The 19,234-nt window shown below is 39.0% G+C and overlaps 1 protein-coding gene and 1 long non-coding RNA gene across 2 annotated transcripts in view; one reads left to right on the forward strand and one right to left on the reverse strand.

Annotated features, from left to right (window-relative positions):
- Positions 1-208: 208 nt before the first annotated feature.
- The window catches only part of UBE2G1 (ubiquitin conjugating enzyme E2 G1), a 109,545-nt gene continuing 90,519 nt past the window's right edge, over positions 209-19,234 (forward strand). Inside the window, exon 1 of the mRNA XM_028534147.1 lies at positions 209-611. Within this exon, the coding sequence (XP_028389948.1) occupies positions 566-611 (46 nt within the window). The 5' untranslated portion in view covers positions 209-565. The remainder of the gene's footprint in view (positions 612-19,234) is intronic.
- Positions 7,774-11,901, reverse strand: LOC118502117. The gene is made up of 3 exons (XR_004904792.1): positions 11,891-11,901; positions 9,999-10,003; positions 7,774-7,853 (listed from the first exon to the last, which is right to left on the reverse strand). It is a non-coding gene; the product is annotated as an uncharacterized LOC118502117 (long non-coding RNA).

Raw genomic sequence — 19,234 nt, forward strand, 5'->3', positions numbered from 1 at the left:
GCGACCTCTTTGTCATGGCGTCCGCGGGGCGTCTACCGCCTGAGGCCCTGGCAGTCAGCCGGGGGTCGACCTTCTCAAGATGGCGGCACTCGGCGGGCGGGCGCGGGGGGGTGGCAAAGCACTTAGGGGGCGGGATCCGGTCGCCAGAGGCGGGGCACGGAGGCAAAGGGGTAGGGCTTGCGGGCTGGCCGATTCCGAAGTAGGCAGCCCCAGCGCGCCTGCGTGGAGCGGCCCTTCGCGCAGTGAGGCTGTAGCGGGGGAAGGCACCGGTGGGGCCGACGGGCGGGCTGAAGGAGGGAAGCAGGGGAGCGAAGTCCCAGTGCGCGCCGCGGCGGCCCGGGTACCCTCCCCTTCCGGGCTTGAGGCGCTGTGAGAAGAGCTGAACCGAGCGGACTCACACCAGCAGCGAGGCGCTGCTACCGCTGCCCCAGTCCGGCCTCCTTCGGCCTCGGCGCTCCCGTCGTGGGGGCCCAGTTTCCTTAGCACACCCATCTCCAGCAGTCTGCAGAGCCTGTCCCCGGCCCTTCGAAAGCCCCGGCGCCAGCCCGGGCCCTTGGCGGGGAGAATGACGGAGCTGCAGTCGGCACTGCTACTGCGAAGACAGCTGGCAGGTGAGCGAGCGAGCGAGCAGGCAGGCGGGCGGCGGGGCCCCGGGCCGCGATCGCGGCGCGCCGCTGCGGCTTACCTCCTCCTCTCTTCCCCGACCGGCGGCTGGACGGGTGAGGGGGAGCCGCAGCTGCCGGCGAGGCCGGGTAAGGGCTCGCCAGGGTGGGGAACCCGAGGCGCCGGTCCTGGCCGGGCCCAGTACTTCCCCGGCTTTCGGAGGGTATTGGGGGCGGGGACGCGCCCCAACCTCAGCGCTGGGACGGGGCCTGGCGCCCGGTAGAAAGGAGGGGAGGCTACCCCCTCCCCCACGGCTGGGTGGGACGTTGCGGGGGAGGGGCTGTGGATCCCTAGCCTGGACCGACTCTCCCAGGAGGGGCGGGTCCCGGTCTCAGGTGTTGCTGAGGCCGTCGGACCCCTTGGGGGTAGAAAGGAGAGTCTGGGCCCGCCTAGCTGTGAGTTTCCCCGGCTCGGATGTTTGAGCCGCGGGCGGCAGCGGGTGGCGAGAGTAGGCGAAGAAACTGGCCCCTGGCCGGTTAGGTGAGGCGCGCAAAACTTCTGTTGGGGTAGCGCCGGGTCCAAGGAGTTGTGGCGGACAACAAAGCGCCTCCGTGGCCTCGTCACTGGCGCGCGGGGGTCTGAGGACCTGGCGGGGTGTGGGACGTCGCTTCGCCTGCCTCTGCCTGGCACGGGCTCCGGCTGCGCCGCCCGGCTGGGGGAGGGTAGGAGCGGGCCGAGCGGAGAGCCGCTCGCTGGCCGGCTCGGGGCTTTGTGCTTGGAGCGGTTCCGGCTCCTGCGCAGGCCTGCAGAACCGCGGGACTGCGGCCTACGGGCTCTGGCTTGGGGCGGAGGCCGGGTCTGCCTCCCCAGAGTTGCCTGTGGCCCCCCTCCCCCATTGTCCCGGCCTCCGGCCGTTTGCGGCTTCCAGGTTGACTTTTTAGGGGGTTGGCTCCTACTCTGCTAGGACTGTGCGAGAGGAGCATGCGCGCTGGAGACGTACGTGTGCGAGTGTAAGGGGGGAGGCGGGTTGGTGGCTTCACAATGCCGCCCCACGTGCTGCCAGATTTAAAGAGAAATGAACCAGCAGTTACCCCTGCTGTCCAGCGCCCAGCGTGTGTCCTTTTCAGTCCAGGCGGATTTTCACCTCCCCACTGTACAGTCAGCAGCCCTTAGCCCTCGGCAGAAGCCAAAGGCTGGCATGAAGAAATCTGTTTTTGAATTAGAATTATTGAGAATTTGGGGTGTAAGTTAAAGCACCTTTACTGCTTCTTAGGAAAAGGTTGTCAGTGGCTGTTACAGATTGTATAATTAGGTTTATTATTAGACCATGAGCAAGCAGGTTTGGACAAGTATTAAAGTTCTAGATGCTCGGGGGAGTGACTGAGGTGAATGGCGTTCTAGCGATACCTATGTCCATTACGAAAAGTGTATTGGAAAAATAGTAAAATAATAATAACCTAATTGCATCTTATATTTTCAAACACCTTTTTTGTGTACTTTTAAAGTTTGTTTTGGATGAAGGAATTAAGATGTTTCCCTAAGAATTCTTTAATCAGAATAAGTTAGGGAACTGTTAATGTAAAAATACTAAATTATTAAAATAGTGCTCTTACATAACGAGAAAGATAGACATTTAAAATGTGTGAAAGAGTTTACACAGTTACTAAGAAAGTATGATTAATAACAGTAGTAGCAACATTTCAAATCTGTTTCCTACCCATTTATGAACTAGCTGTAGATTTTGATAGCCACTTAGTTCAGTTTTTCACCGTTTTTGGACAAGATTAATCCCATACATTGATAAGACATTTCCCAAAGATCTTTACTAACAGTTGACATTTTGATAAGGCATATTAAATTGTGCTTTAAGATTGGAGAAGATGATTTAGTTTGTAATTTTTCAAGCCTCATTATAAAGTTACTTAGCTGCTTCTACGAAATAGAGACCAAAGCAGTGCATTAAGTCAGATGTAAAAATATCAAGTTTACTGGAAAGACCTGATAACTACTTACTAAAGTAAATGCCCTGTTGTATTTTAGTTGTACATTGAGCTTTGTGGTCCTTCAAATATCATTTTAAAACAGGAAGGAATGGTGATCTGTAATCTCTTGAAATCTTTTAGAGTTCACCTTTGGAGGGCTTAAAAATAAGTACTTAAAAATCTTGAAATGTATTGAAATTTAGTGGACACAAACATGTAAGTGGTTCTAGCTGCTAGAATTTCAGAAATTTACAGCAGTGGCAAACAATGGTTACATTTATTGAGCCCTTAGCCTACTATTAAGGATTTTACTTCATTACTTGAGGGGAGAATTTATTGTTTGTTTTGTTTTGTAGGTAACTGAAAGGAAGAAACTGGTTACTTTCAGAGTTGAGCAGAATGATTCCTTGGGTTGCAGAGTTTCTCACCTCAGCTCTACTGACTTTTTGGGTGGATTATTGTTGTGTGGTCCTATATTCTGCATAATAGAATGTTTAGCAGCATTCTTGGCCTCTGTCCATCAGATGCCAGTAGTACATCCCTTCAGTTGTGACAGCCAAAAATGTCTTGTTGCCAGATGTCCCCTTAGGGAGAAAATCATCCCAGGTTCAGAGATCACTGGTTTAAGGTGTTGTAGTGAAGACCATGTGGATATTGTAAAAGAAGTAAGAACACCTAACAGATTACTGAAATCAGATAGGTTGTGTATTTCTTTGTGGAAATTATTAGCTATGAGTTTATTCCTTTGCTAATTTAGCAGTGGCAATTTAGCTTTTGCAGTGCATTTTGCTAAACACTAAGATATCCCACAGCATGAGAAATTTTAATTTTTTTTTTAAGTTATAAGCACTGGATAAATGTACAGAGTACAAGAAGGTATATAGTCTTTCCACTCTGACCTCAAGTTCTTTTCTTGGTAGCAACCATCATTGATAATTTCTTGTGTGTCTTTTCAGAGAGATTCTTTTATATATGTTTATACGGGCTAACGTTTACTGAGAACTAACAGGTACCAGGTGCTGAGTGCTTTACATACATTATCTTATTTAATCCTCCCAATAAGGAATAGAGGCTTAGAGAAGTTAAATAACTTGCCAGGGTTACACAGGTAGTGATTGGTGCTTCTAGATTCATATTCAGGACCTTCTTATTTGAGAGACTTTGTTGTTTATAATTGGCTATATTGCCTCCCAGGGAGCAATAATTAACACAATCATGAATAGTTTCTTACAAGATTAAATATTCAAAGTAAATTTATTCAGTAACTACCAAAATGATTGAGAAAATAGTCTCATCTTAACAAAATTAAATGCATTAAAATAATATGGATTAAAATCTAAGTGATGTTCTTAAGGTTATCATAAAATGATATTTTAGCCATTGTTAATTTAAGACCAACATTCTGCAGAACCAAGGAAAGTATCTTTGATTTTAATGTCATAGACTGAAAGTAGCACTGAGCTTTTTAATGCTGGCAGTTAACTCTGAGAAAAAAATTGGGACTGATTCCCTACTCTAACTGTACTAAATTTTACTATAAGAGGAAGCCTTTTTTCTTCTTTTAAAGATCATTTGAGGTTTTGTTTTGTTTTTATTTTTGACATGATAACATTGTTTTTCAAGAGTTCTCACGGGTGCCTGTCATCCCAGAACTAGGAAGGAGAATCTCTTTATGCAGTAGCAATGAAATAATTTAGCTTCTTTTTACTGTAGAAATTTTGATTACATATTTTTAAATAATCTGGAAAATTCCCACATTTTTTTCTCCTTGGCTACCCATGTGAGTAGGTTGTTGTGATGAGTGAGCTATGTGTGTTTCTCAGACATAATCTGCAGTCAAGTCACTTGGGAATTCGTTAAAAATACAGATTCCTGTCCTCATCCCCGCAGTCTGCATGTCTTGATGGGGCTCAAGAAAACCTAATTTTTACAGCACCTGCTTGGGTGGCTGTGAAGCATGTGTTCTGAGCTACACCCCAATAAGTGCCCTAAGCAATGCATGTCGCCCACCAACCCCCAGTCAGGACCACCTGCAGGTAGCCCAGTGCATAGTGTTTGTGGTATGCTTTGTTTCATTAGCATCCCCAGTGTTCATAGGATATTGAAAGAAAACTCATAAAAGGAGGAGTTGGAAAGATTTAATATTTTTTAATGGCTTTTCTAAAATGTATTGGCACTCTGACATACAGTTCCATTAACAATCTTAAGCAGACATAGAGTAATTGATTATCGAAAAGGACATAATTTATTAATAAGGACACCCTAGTGGCAGAACATTCTGGGTGATGAGCTACAAATTAATAATCTTAACATTAATAATTGTTGACCTACGTTTAGAAATGGAAGAAAAGTCTAAAAATAAATTTACATTGCATCAAACTGCTAATCGTTTAACACAGGGAATTTTTATATCCAGAAATCATTACACTATTATAGAAAGAATGCAGCTACTAGATACTGTACTGAATGTGCTTTCAGAAAAACATAAATGAAACGTGGTGGTTGGGGGGGAGTGTAGGATGACATACAGCCCCTGTCCTGGAGGGAGTATCCAGGAATTATTCATCTGATTTGTTATGTTACAGGCTATAAAATAGTCTTGTTTTTGCAATATATACATAAATTATTATGTTGTACACCTTAAAGGTACACAATATTATATGTCAATTATGTCTCAATAAAGCTGGAAAAAAGTCTTAATTTTTTAATGAATAAGTGAATTTACTTAATATTAGGGAGTAGATGATTTTTAAGTTATAATTTTTGTTATTCAGTAAATATTTTTGATATGAAATTTAGTTTTTATAAATAATGATAGTTTTCTATAAATTTCTATAAATTTTCTATAAATAAACTACTTCAGACTGAAAATATTTTCTAGTCTTTTATAATGGATGACCTCACTTTCTAAAATACTGCTGAATATATTAAACTGTTGAAGTAAATGCTATAATTTGTAGGTTTTAGTATATTGGTATAATCACTATTTACGGTAAAGTAGTACCAAAATGTATAGTTCTATTATATACTTTGTATAAGTTGATACACATTATAATTGGCTATAGTCTGCATATAATTGTAAAATTAGGTGCCTTGATTATTGAAGTGCTATTTAGTATGGAAACTGAAAATGCATACACTATCACAATATTATTGTTGCTTGTGACTTCTTTGTCTCTGGTGAAGAGTGTTTGTGTAAGATGAGTTTCAGTCCTTGGATTATTTGGTCTTGGGTACTTAAGTGCAAACTTTTTTTTAAGGGGGGGTACAGTGATGTATGGTAAACTGGCGTGCATGTAGGCTTCAAGTAAGTAAAATACTAAGTGTTTTAATGGGCTCAGTTCAGTGTGGGATACAGCTGAATCAAGATATCAGTTCTCTTAAGAACATTAGATTATGTACTTTATTTTAAAAAGATTTTATTCGTTTTTAGAGAGAGGGGAAGGGAGGGAGGGAGGGAGAGAGGGAGAGAAAGGAAACATCAGTGTGTGGTTGCCTCCTGCGCACCCCCCACCAGGGACTCTGCTGCAGCCTAGGCATGTGCCCTGACTGGGATTCAAACTGGGTACCCTTGGCTTTGCAGGCCAGTGGCACTCAGTCCACTGGGCCACACCAGCCAGGGCTAGACTATGTATTTAAAAACATTTTTTTTGATTTACTGATTTTGGAGAGAGGGAAACCTTGATTTGTTGTTCCACTTATTTATGCATTCATTGGTAGATTCTTGTATGTACCCTGACCAGGGGTGGAACCCACAACCTTGGTGTATTGGGACGTCACTCTAACCAGCTGAGCTACTCAGTGAGGGTCTTAGATTATATATGAAAAAAAAAAGATTTTATTTATTTATTTTTAGAGAGAGGAGAAGGGAGGAAGAAAGAGGGAGAGAAACATCTCACATGTATCGGTTGCCTGTTGCATGCCCCCAACTGGGGACCTGGTCCGCAACCCAGGCATGTGCACTGACTGAAAATTGAACTGGCGACCTTTCGGTTCTCAGACCTGAACTCAGTCCACTGAGCCATACCAGCCAGGGAAGATTATATACTTTAAAAAAATCTTTGCATTTATCAGTGTAGAGAAAACAGTAATTATTAGAATTACTTGGCATGACAGGCAGAAATCTAAAGATGACAGGTTTAAAACAGATAGGTGTTTTTTGAAAGACAACTAACCTTGTTGAAGATGTCTAAGAAGGTAAGTAGTCTGATCACAACTTTCAAGGGATGGCATTAATTTGATTGTATGTATGTACTTATAGTATGGACACTTACAGATGTCTCCCATTCCCCCTTCTGTCCCCATCCATCCAGCAGCCCCAGTGTGCCCTGCCTCCCCCCAGCTTTCACCACTAATATGTAGTTTATTTGAAAAATTTTATTTATTTTTAGAGGGGGAAAGGGAGGGAGAAAGAGAGGGAGAGAAACACTGATGTGAGAGGGAAAAATTGATTTGGTTATTACCTCTTATACGTGCTCCAACCTGGAACCAAACCTGAAAACCAGGCATATGTGCCTTGACCACAATCGAACTCACAATTGTAGGTCTTTCCATATGTAGTCATAGTCACATTCAGTTCTCACATCAACTCTTTGAAGTAAATATTGACACCTTTTTGAAATAAGGAGATTGAGGTTTATATTATATTTGGTAATTTCCCCAAGGTAAGCCTATTGGAGCTGGCCAGCCGAAATAAGTCTGTCTGCTGATGAAACCTGAGCTTTTTATTAATAAGTGGTTTCTTTAACACTTCAGGGTTTCTTAGATTCCTTGGAGAATCTATAATAAGAGAATTTAAGACTTTTTTCCTGAGAAAAGTGAACACAATTTGTGGTATAATTTCAGAGAATTTTCTGATCTCTTGAGTGAAGCTCATTTATACACATGTAACACTGTCTCTTAACAGCATTTATTCAGCAAATTTGATGTCTTTATTGTGTATTATAGGGATACCAAATGAGCAAGTTATTGTTTTTGTATTCCAGGAATTTGTAATCTGCAGAAAATCTCCTGAAGAGGGCTGCTTTAAAGTATTAGTATCAGTCAGGGAAAGCGTACTTCTCCCTGCCTGGTTCTTGGGGAACTTTGAGAAGTTGGTGTCATTTTTGCTTTACTTTAAAAAGATGTAAATTTTGATCGCACAGAAGAGGAAAGTATTTAAGGCTGAGGGAAAATAGCAAGCAAGATAGAAGGCTTGTGCTGAAAGCAATTCAGTGTGGTTGGAATATATGATAAACTGAACTAGTGGGAAATTAATATTTGGAAAGGCTAGTATTTGCGGACGACCTTACGAATGTTGAAGTGTAGAATTCTGTTTCAGGAGAGGGAAGTCATGTGATCAAAGTGCATTTGACTGGTGCTTCTCAAAATTATCTGTGGTGAAAGACTAGTTTTTAAAAAAATTTCCAGTACATTATATAGTGATACTTTGAAAAGCAGTAAAAATGAATTATTAGAAAAATTAAAAAGACAGATTTGAACCCATACTTTATAATATTAGGTTCATTATTTAAAATGACTTTCAGATTTCTGTATGAGTTTCTAAATGCTTACCCTAGCTTGCAGTGTCATGGACCAGTAACAATTTGATGAATTGGCACCAATTCGTGGAGCACACTTTGAGTAGCACTGCTTTGGACAGGGTGGAATATGACATTTTGACGACATTCTCTCCATGAGGACAGATTTTTGTTTTTGCCTATTGACATACCACAGATGCTTAGAAGGGTGACTGAAACATAGCAGGCAAACAACAAGTATTTATTGGATGGGTCAGAGCCATCATACTACTAAGAACTTAAGCACATGTCAACTAAATCTTTTCAGGTAGGAAGTAAAACAATTAGAATGCTTCCATTCAGTAAACATTTAATTCCTTGTATATGCCAGGCCCTAGGGATACAGAGATTCATGATACAATCCCTGGCTTCCCCTTCTAGTGGGGAAGATAGACTTATAAAAAATATTGGTTAATAGTTAGAATATAGATACTTTGCCACAGTAGTATAGACATTCTTCCCTTTTCATGTCCACCCCCCAACCCCCCATTTACTTGTTTAAAGTATAGCTTTGGCCAAGGACAATTGTTGGAACACTTACATTGCCTCAGCAAGGTCATTCTTTTTCTCTCCAAGCAGTTTATCTACTCTAGCTACTATGACTGTTGTTTTCCTAACTTTTTAGAACTTCATAGATTACCACGAAATGTAAAGCCCCCCACCGCCCCCTACCACTTTTCCAGGCTCCCCACCCCTGCCTCCACTCTGTGTCTTCAGAGTTTCTCTATGGTCCTCTACCATAGCTACCTTAGGCTTCCTACCCAGGTGGCTGACCACATTTTCCAGAAGAGGAAATGGAATTTGGCTTATTCACAATAGCAGAACCAAGACAACTAGACTTCATTACTCTCTGAACCTTTCCTTTAACAGCATTTAAATTAGGTCTACATAGAGAATATAAAAATGTGGTGATCCCATTGTCCCTTTCAGCTTAAGTCATAGGATGTCTGTGAGGTCCTATGTTCCTTTGGTTTCCTTACTTTTTTGTGGTTGAGTCAAATTATTTAAAATAAATGTCAGGTAACCTAAATCAGGATATTCTGGAGGAAAGTGACAAATGTATGTTTTAAAGTAATTTTTGTAATTACAAATGAACATGTTTATTATGGATTTGGAAAAGGTAAAACATACATATGCTGGAATATCAGTCATCCCTTTGCAGACTGTTAACATTTGATTATTTTTCTATTCATTGCATTTTGTTGCCTTTTTAGTAAACTGAAACTCTGAAAGGAAGAAACCTTTAGTGTTAAGAATGTTAGTGAAAATCATACTGTTGACATTGAGTTCATTAAAAGTTCTTTCACATATTTGATTCTCTTAAAGTATCCTGACATTAGATCAAGAAGTTACTTCTCCAAATTTATTTAGCAAGAAATGGCAGAAATAGATTTCAAACCCAGGTCACTTTATTATCAAAACTGCTTTTTATATGTTAGCAAACTGTCAGTTAAACTCTGAGAACTCTGACTTTCGGTGAGGAAACTACTGTTGTTGCTCATAGCCTCACCTGATATTTTGAGTTTGTTTCTCATCTTCTGTAGAATTCTAAAACTAAAACATCTGTTTCAAGGCTTATGTAAAGAGAGGTGTTTCTGAGACTTTCCAATAATCTTGAGCCCTCAGTAATGAGGGGATAGTATTTTATCTTTGTATTTAACAGTGCATGGGATGGTTTATATTGTCATCATTAGAAGCACAGGGCTTTAGGCTATGCTAACTTCTTTTTTTTTTTTAAACTACTGTGAACATCTATGGTGTGGTAATTCCTCAGGGAAATACTGTATTTTTGATGTCTTCTCTGGTTGTTTTTATATCTCTCCCTTAGGATTATACCTTTTGCTGCTGCTGCTACCCTTACTATTTGCTTGGTGGAAATAGAACAAAACTGTCGTTATCCAGCTTGGTTTATATTTAACTCTTGCAGGTGCAGCACTGGCTTTGGTGAAGGCACTGTGCTTCCTGCTGCCCTCTTCAGGGTCTAGGGCATGTGGTATCGCTGTTGAGGAAGCAATACCACTGTGACAAGTGCTGTTTTTTTTTTCCTTTAAAGATTTTATTTATTTATTTTTAGAGATGGAAGGGAGGGAGAAAGAGAGAGAGAGAGAAAAACATCATTGTGCGGTTGCTGGGGGCTGTGGCCTGCAACCCAGGCATATGCCCTGACTGGGAATTGAACCTGTGATGCTTTGGTTTGCAACCCATGCTCAATCCACTGAGCTACGCCAGCCAGGGCTTTGACAAGTACTTTTAAAAAATAAACTTAGCCCTGGCTGGTGTGGGTCAGTGCACTGAGTGCTGGCCTGCGAACCAAAGGGTTGCATGTTTGATTCCCAGTCAGGGCGCATGCCTGCGTTTCGGCCTTGGTTCCCTGTAGGGGGCACATGAGAGGCAACCACACGTTGATGTTTCTCTCCCTCTCTTTCTCCTTCCCTTTCCCTCTCTCTGGGAAAAAAAATAGGAAAAAAAACCCAACTTAATTTCAGAACAGTTTTAGATTTACAGAAAAATTATATAGTATAGAGAGTTCCTATATACCCTGCACCCAGTTTTTCCTGTTAACACCTTACATTAGTATGGTACATTGATCACAATTAATGAACCACTGTTGATACATTATTATTAACTAAAGTCCATACTTTATTCAGATTTCCGTAGTTTTTACCTGATGTCCATTTTCCGTTTTCCTGTTATAGGAGCCTATATAGGTTACTATATTGCATTTAGGTTGTCACACCTTCTTTGTCTCTGTTCAGTGAGAGTTTCAGTTTCTCCAATTTTTATGTCTTTTTCCGTTTTAAGGAATACTGGTGAGGTATTTTGCAGAATATTCTTCAAATTAGGTTTATCTCATGATAGAGTGGGTTTATGGGTTTTCAGAAAGGATGCCACAGGGGTGAAGTACTCTTATCACATGTTGGTGGTACATGATAACTACAGGAGGACACTGACGATGTGAACCTTGATCACTTGGTTAAGGCAGTGTTGGTCAGGTTTTTCCACTGTTAAGTTACTATTTTTCCTTTTACTAAGTCTGGCCCACTTTCATATGGGAAGGAGGGACTAGGCCCTACCTTCTGGAGGGGAGGATATCTATTTATATTATTTGGAATTCTTCTGTAAGGAAGATTTGTCACTTCTTCATTTATTTGTTAAGTCAATCATCTGTTCAGTGTGGACTTACGTGTTTTATTTTATACTTTGGGTTAAAATTTGTATTAGACTTCTTCAGAGAAACAGAACCAGTAGGATGGATGGAGGTACATATATAAGGTACATCTGTCAGTCACATTATTGATTTGGACTGGCAAGTCCAAAATCTTCAGGGTAGCCTGGCAACCTGGAGACTGAGGGCAAAGTTGATGTTGCAGTTCAACTTGGAAGGCAGTCAGCTGGCAGAATTACTTCTTCAGGGGAGTCCAGTCTTTTTTTTTTTTAATTAAGGCCTTCAACTGATTGTATGAGGTCCACCCACATTGTAGAGGGTAGCCTGTGCTCAAAGTATTCTGATTTAAATTGTAAATGCATCCAAAAAACACCTTCACAGAAACACCTGGGATAATGTTTGACCAAATATCTGGGTACTGTGGCCTAGCCAAGTTGACACATAAAATGAACCACATATTCATTTTGTTGCTAAATTGTTCCAGCTTTGGTCATTGAGAGTTCTTTCAGAGATTAGTTCCTATGTCCTTTTGACACTTTCTTATTTTCTGATGACTACAGGCTGTGTCAGACCTATCTTACATTTCCTCAATCCCAGCCCTAGAATGGGCTAGCTCTCTAGAATGGTATCCAGAAACCAAGATACGGGCATTGGAAGTGCTCATTGATGCTGGAGTGATGAAGCAGGTTGACTGTGTGTATTTATTTATACTAACCCCAGTGTGTACGTATCCATGATGTTTCTGTACATCCATCTGTATATAAATTATGCTGTACTTGGGTTTATATTGATGTTTCTGTCTCTAGTAAAGTACCAGAGTGTTTGTTCTAGTCTTTCCTTCTTATTTTTCTGTAACTTCCCTTGCATACAGTGAGAAACTCATTTATTGAAAAGCAGTTTTAGAACTGTAATTCCATACCCTCGTGGAGAACAAACTTAGAGCTGGAATACTGTGTTTAGTATACAGTTCTCTTTGTATCTTCTCAGTTTACAACCAAAACATTAATTTCCAGCATTACATAAGGTCAGCTCCTTTCCCCCCAACTCTTTTAGTGACGTTATGTCATACATTTGTAATACAGTTAGATTCATTTGCCATTAGTCTTTGTTCTATCCTCATCGATTATTAAATTTTATTTTGCATATATCCAAGTTCATTCTTTGAGGTATGCATGTCTGTGGGTTTTGACAAAGGCATACAGTCATGTATCCACCACTGCAGGGCTATACAGAACACTTACAACACCCAAAAGTTTCCTTTATATGTCCCTTTTCCAGTCTGCCACTTCCCCCTCCACCAGTCCCTGGCAACTGATTTATTTTCTGCCCCTGTAATTTTGCCTTTTCCATGTGTCATATGTAGTTTTTAGGGTGTGGCTTCTTTCAGTTAGCAGAATGGATTTAAATTCAACTATATTGCTGCATGAATCAGTAGCTTGTTCCTTTTTATCACTGGATAGTATTTCATTTTAATACTTTCTACTGTGTGCATTCCCTTGTACCACAGATTGCTTATCCATTTCCATTTGAAGGATAACATGGTTACCTTGCTTGCCTCCAGTTTTTAGTGATTATGTGTAAAGGTGCTGTAAACATTTGTGTACAGGTTTTTTTTTCCACATAGATAAGTAGCTATGAGTACAATTGCTGGTGGTATGGTAAGACTGTTCAATTTGCTGTGAAACTGCCAAATTGTCTTTCAAAGTGATTGTATTAAAGGTTCTATTGTAAACACAGTATCATTTTAATGCATTTTTCATCATCTTAGTTTTTCACTTAATATAGTTGTAGACATCTTTATGTATTGGTATGTAGAGACTTATTTTTTTCTTTTCAAATGCCTACACAGTATTCCATTGCTAAAGCACAATTTAATTTTATTAAAACTATTCTTTAAATTATAAAAATAATGCATATTCATGGCAAATATATACATTCTGAGAAAAGAGAATATAGTGCAAAGTAAATCGCATCCACCACCCCCCTTTTCCAGTCTCCAGAAGGGAGTTTATAGTTCACGCTTATACTTATTTTATTTTTTAAACTATTTTATTTATTTATTTTTAGAGAGAGGGGAAGGAAAGGAGAATGAGGGGGAGAGAAACATCAATGTGTGGTTGCCTATCACATGCCCCCTACTGGGGACCTGGCCTGCAACCCAGGCATGTGCCCTGACTGGGAATCAAACCGACTACACTTGGGTTCACAGTCTGGTGCTCAGTCCACTGAGCTATACCAGCCAGGGTTCATGCTTATACTTTTCATTTTAATTCATATGGTTCCTTTTAATTCATGAATTTATTTAACTTCTCAGTATAAAAGATGAAGAATTTAATACAACTTCCCTTTTTAAACTTTTATTACATATTTATAATTGTTGTAATGGTTGTCTTTATTACTATTAAAGTGATTTGTCAACCTGATGTACAAGTTCCTGCTATGAAGTGTAAAGAAATTAGTGCACTTACCCTTTAGTGATTCCTACTCCCCAACAAAATTTTTTTAAAAGATTTTATTTATTTACTTATGGAGAAAGGGGAAGGGAAGGAGAAAGGGAGAGAAACATCAGTGTGCGAGAGATACATCAATTGATTTTATCTTGCACGCCCCCAATCAGGGATCTGGCCTGCAATCCAGGCACGTACCCTGACTGGAAATAGAACCTGCTACCTTTTGGTTCACAGGCCAGCACTCAATCCACTGAGCCATACCAGCCAAGGCTACAAAATTGTTTTGTAACATTTATCTTCTCTCTGTTTAAAAGACTTTATTTGTTTATTTTTAGAGAGAGGGGAAAGGAGGAAGAGAAGCATCAGTGTGTGGTTCCCTCTTTCATACCCTCCATTGGGGACTGACCTGCAACCCAGGCATGTGCCCTAACTGGGAATTGAACCAACGACCCTCTGGTTTGCAGGCCAGCACTCAATCCACTGTACCACACCAGCCAGGGCCACTTCTCTTTTATAATTGAGATAAGTTGTCTGTGTTTGTCTAGTCTCATTTATATCATTATCTTAATATACTCATTATAATACCAAAAAATGATTTTGAACTAGAAAGAAGCTGTAATTCTCACCACTGAAACTTTGCCTGTTGAAGAATTGTCTTAAAGTATCAAAATCGTACTTCTTTCTATCTTCACTTAGTTATGTAGTTCTAGCACATACTCAACTATCATTTCTCTCCTACCTTATGTTGTCCTCTTATATTTTTTAATGAAAAAATGCCTTTATTTTTGTCCTTGGATTTGATTATTTGGTTTTCTGGGAATTGAATTCTGGGTTGAAAATTTTTTCCCATGGAACTTTGATGTCATTGTTCCATTGTTATGTTCTTCCATGGTCCAGAATTCCTCATTGAGAAGACAGTGATGAAGAATGACTAATGTCAGTATAATTTTTGTTTGTGTGTAATATTTTGAAGTCCTAAAGGATTTTCTGTGTAATTGGAGTTCTAAATTTTTACCCATGTGTCTTAAGTATAATTTTTTTCATTCATTTTTTTTTAGATTCTTAATGAGCTCTTTTAGGCTGAAGACTTAGGTCTGTTTTGAGCTCAGAAATTTCCATTTTTTATTGTTTTGTCATACTTACAAATTTCCATTTTTTATTTTTTGTCATCCTCTATGTTCTACATTGTCCTTGGAATTTTTAGTAGTCAGGTGTTTGAACTCTTTTTTTTTTTTTTTTACTTTTTAAAAAATTTTATTTTAATCATTGTTCAAGTACAGTTTTCTCCCTTTTATTCCCATTCCAGTCCACCCACCCAACCCTAGGTGTTTGAGTTCTTTAATCTTGATTCTTTGTCTTTTAATTTTCATATTGTCTATTTTCTGTCTTATGTTACTATGTTATAGAGATTTCTTTCTCCTTTTTTCCCCATATTTGTGACTTGGTCTTTAGCCATGTTTGTTATTTAGACTGGTCTTGCAGTTTTTCATTTTAACAATTATATTTTTAATTTCCAAGAACTTAGTCTCTCCTTTTTTCCCCCTAGAAGTCTATTTTTAATAACATATTTACTGAGGTTTAATTTGCATATTATAAAACCTACTCGTTTTAAGTTTGCAATTCAGTACATTGAGAGTTGTGCAACCTTCAGCACGATATAATTTTAGAACATTTCTATCACTTCAGAAAGAAATCTTGTGCCCATTAGGAGTCACTTCCCTTTCTCAGCCCTGTATCCAGGAAATTACTGATCTACTTTTTGTTCCTATGAAGTTGTCTTTGTGGACATTTCATATAAATGAGATAATACAGTCTGTATTCTTTTGTGTATGGCTTCTTTCACTTATAATGTTTTTAAGGTTGATGTCAGTTGTAGTATATTAAATCTGTTATTCCAGCATCATTTGTTGAAAACACTATCCTTTTCCTATTGAATTACCTTGGAACTTTGTTGAAAATCCATTGACCAATCTATTGCATAGGTCTCTTTGGATACTCAGTATTCTATTACTTTGACCTGTATGTCTACCTGTATGTTCTTGATTATTGCTGTATAGTCAGTCTTGAAATCATGTAGTATAAACCTTCTAATTCTGTTTTTCTTTTAAAAAATTGATTTGGCTTTTGAAGTCATTTTGACCATTTTTTATGAAAACATGCTGTGATTTTGAGTGCTATTGCAGTGACTATATAAATGAATTGAAGGAGAATTGACATTTTAACAATATTGATTCTTTTATTCTATGAACATGGTATATCTCTCCATTTATTTTGGTCTTTTTTTAAAAAGATTTTATTTATTTTGAGAGAGAGAGAGAGAGAGGGAGAGAGGGAGAGAAAGAGAAACATCAATGTGCGGTTGCTGGGGGTTCTGGCCTGCAACCCAGGCATGTACCCTGGCTGGGAATCGAACCTGGGACACTTTGGTTCCCAGCCCGCGCTCAATCCACTGTATTTTGGTCTTTTTTAAATTTTAGGAAAGTTTATAGTTTTTTATGTGTAGATCTTGTTACCCGCGTTGTTAAATATATTTCTATGTATTTTGTGTTTTTTAAATTTTATTGTAAATTATATTTATGATTTTATTTTCCATTTATTTATTATTTATATTGGGTTTGCCCAAAAGTCTATTAAGTTTTTTCCGTAAAATAAAAGACACATTTTTTATTTTCACCAGTAACTTTATTAATTTGGATATTTTGACTGTCGACTATCTCCCACTATTGGCTTCTAGTGGGTAGAGGCCAGGTGTGCTGCTAAACATCTTTCGACATGTAAGATAGCCCCACAACATATTGGCCAAAATGTCAGTAGTATCAAGAGACTTTGCAAACCACTTTTGACACGTTCAGTCACAGCACCTTCTCCATACACTGCACAACTTTTTTTTTTTTAGTTGCATTTTTACCTTTCTTTAAATAATAAAGCGTAATACCTCAAAAATGTGTCTCTTCTTCCACCTTCAATATTAAAATGGCTACACAAAAATTCACCAATTTTGATGTTTTTTCTAAAATGCACCCTGATAATGACAGCTGTCACAATACAATCGAATGAAATTATTTTGAATGAAATTAAAGATAACTAAGCACGACTAGAGCTATCATAAAATTTAATGGACTTTTGGCCTACCCAATGTATACAAATACAGCCAAGTTTTGTATTTTCACCTTGTATTGTTCAGCCTTGCTAAATCAAGTTATTAGATCTAGTAAATTTTTATATTTTCTTAAGGATTTCCTGTGTACACAATTATGGTCTGCAAATAAATGCAATTTTACTTCTTCAATCTGTGTGCCTTTTATTTTTCTTACTACACTGGGTGTGATCTACAGGTAAGTGGTATAGTGATTTCTTCTTGATTCATCTCTGAATCCAGATCACGGTTGCTATACTCTTCTTGAACTCTTAGCTTCAGGGCTGTTGGTGTGTCAGTTCAGTATTTCTCTGGTTATCATACTTTTTCCTCTAACTCTTTTAGCCCTTTCAGTGTTTTTGTAAGCATCCAATAACTCATTAAATTTCTTCTTGTTAAAACACCTAATGTCTTTTCGTTTTTCTGTCCTCAACTTTGATATACTTTGATTTACCATATACATCATTCTTAGGATCCTTGGAGAATGTTTCTTTATGGGTCAAGTAATAACATTGGAGTAAACAAATGTGTTCTGGCCACTTTCTTTTCTAATGGTTCCTTCACAATTTGATACCACTTTTGAATGAGCTAAATGGAAGCATTTTCTCTATAGAGAATGGCAAGGCAGCATTATCATGAAGATGAGATGGTTGTATTATTTATGAGAGGTTTAAATAAGTAACAGTGGCCTTGCCATTTAATTATAAGTTGCTTCTTTAAGTTTCTGGGTAAACATTTTTACAAACAGCTTAATTTGGAGAGTATAGCAGAAAGTGTCACTGTTCAAATCCATACATTGTATGAATGCTTTATTAATAATTTTGAAATGTTCACGATGGTATTTGGTTTTAGCTGCCTTGGCAGTATTCTCAGTTAAATTTGCATATCAGAAAGGAGATTAAAAAATGTCTAAGGCTAATTTGCTTTTCATCAGAGGTGGTCTCATTCTTTAGGTAAATATTTGAATGCTGACTTTAAATACTGTTGAGTTGGGGAGACACTGGAGAAGTAGATCCTCATAGAAAGCATATTAGTTTAGCAAGGAAGACAGTCAAATTTATAATTACCATAAAGTCTGAGGACACTATAGCAGGAGGAATTAGGGAAAGCATCACTGAGGAAGTGATAAATAAGCTAAAAAAAGGATAATTAATAGGAAATAGCCAGATATTTGAAAAGGCCAGGATGTTAGAGGAAACTAAAACAGGTCCAGAATGGTCGGGGGTTGTGGTTACATGAGTCACTGAAGACTACTAAGCCATTTTAAATTATCCATTGGGACAGTCTCCTCTTTAGTCATAAGACTTTGTTAAGGCTCTTGACTATGTCTGCTCTACCCTAAGTTTACTCTAAGCTGACCACGCAGAATGTAATACGTCCTTGGCCAGGTAGTGTACAGTCTGATATTTGCTGCTACCGTATTCCGTTTTGTCAAGATTAAATTATATGTATTTTAAAGGATTATTTATTTATTTATTTTTAGATGGGGTGGGGCAGAGGGAGAAAGGGAGAGAAACATCAATGTGTGATTGCCTCTCCAGTGCCCTATACTGGGGACCTGGCCTGCAACCCAGGCATGTGCCCTGAATGGGAATCAAACCTGTGACCCCTTTATTTCATAGGCCAGTGCTCAATCCACTGAGCCACACTAGCCAGGGCTAAATTATATTTTTTGGAGATTGATTAAAGTCTCTGCAGTCAGTCTTTTCTCCGAGGGTCTCAGATAGATATTATACTCTATAATCCCTTGAAATTACATTCAACATATATCTGTGCATTTGTAGAGGGAGGGGAGGATCTGTCCCTTTGTTTAGATTCTCATGGGGTTTTGAAACCACCTGCCTGCTGATCTCTTTACTCCCCTTGCCCTGAAATAGATTATCATTGTCTTGGGTACCCTAAAATGCAACTGTAGCTGTAGAGCACTGCACATCTACCCTATATAGAGGTGTCTTTACAGACTTGTGCTTTAGGTGGTATTGCTGTCTCCATCTGTGGAGGTATATCAGTAGCAGCCCTGTGAAATTCATTTTGGGTCTTATGAAGATGTTATAGTGTCCTTTTTAAGGGGACCTTCAGGAGTAAATTTATTTTTGTTAGCAATGCTAATAATTCTCTTTTATCAGAAAAAAATGTTTTTCAACTTTAGTGGCACTTAGTTGTATGATTGATCATATTTCCATATCAGCTGCTAGAAATCGTGAATACATTGAACTAGTCAGTCATCAAAAATTAAGCAGTACAGCTGAAAGTCTAGGCTGTTAACCTTGTGAATGTTGAGGTCTCCTATAGACATTTTTTTAAAAAGTTCCTAGAACTAATTTACAATTTTTTAAATT

This window comes from Phyllostomus discolor, chromosome 8 (assembly GCF_004126475.2).
Source record: "Phyllostomus discolor isolate MPI-MPIP mPhyDis1 chromosome 8, mPhyDis1.pri.v3, whole genome shotgun sequence".
Taxonomy (NCBI): domain Eukaryota; kingdom Metazoa; phylum Chordata; class Mammalia; order Chiroptera; family Phyllostomidae; genus Phyllostomus; species Phyllostomus discolor.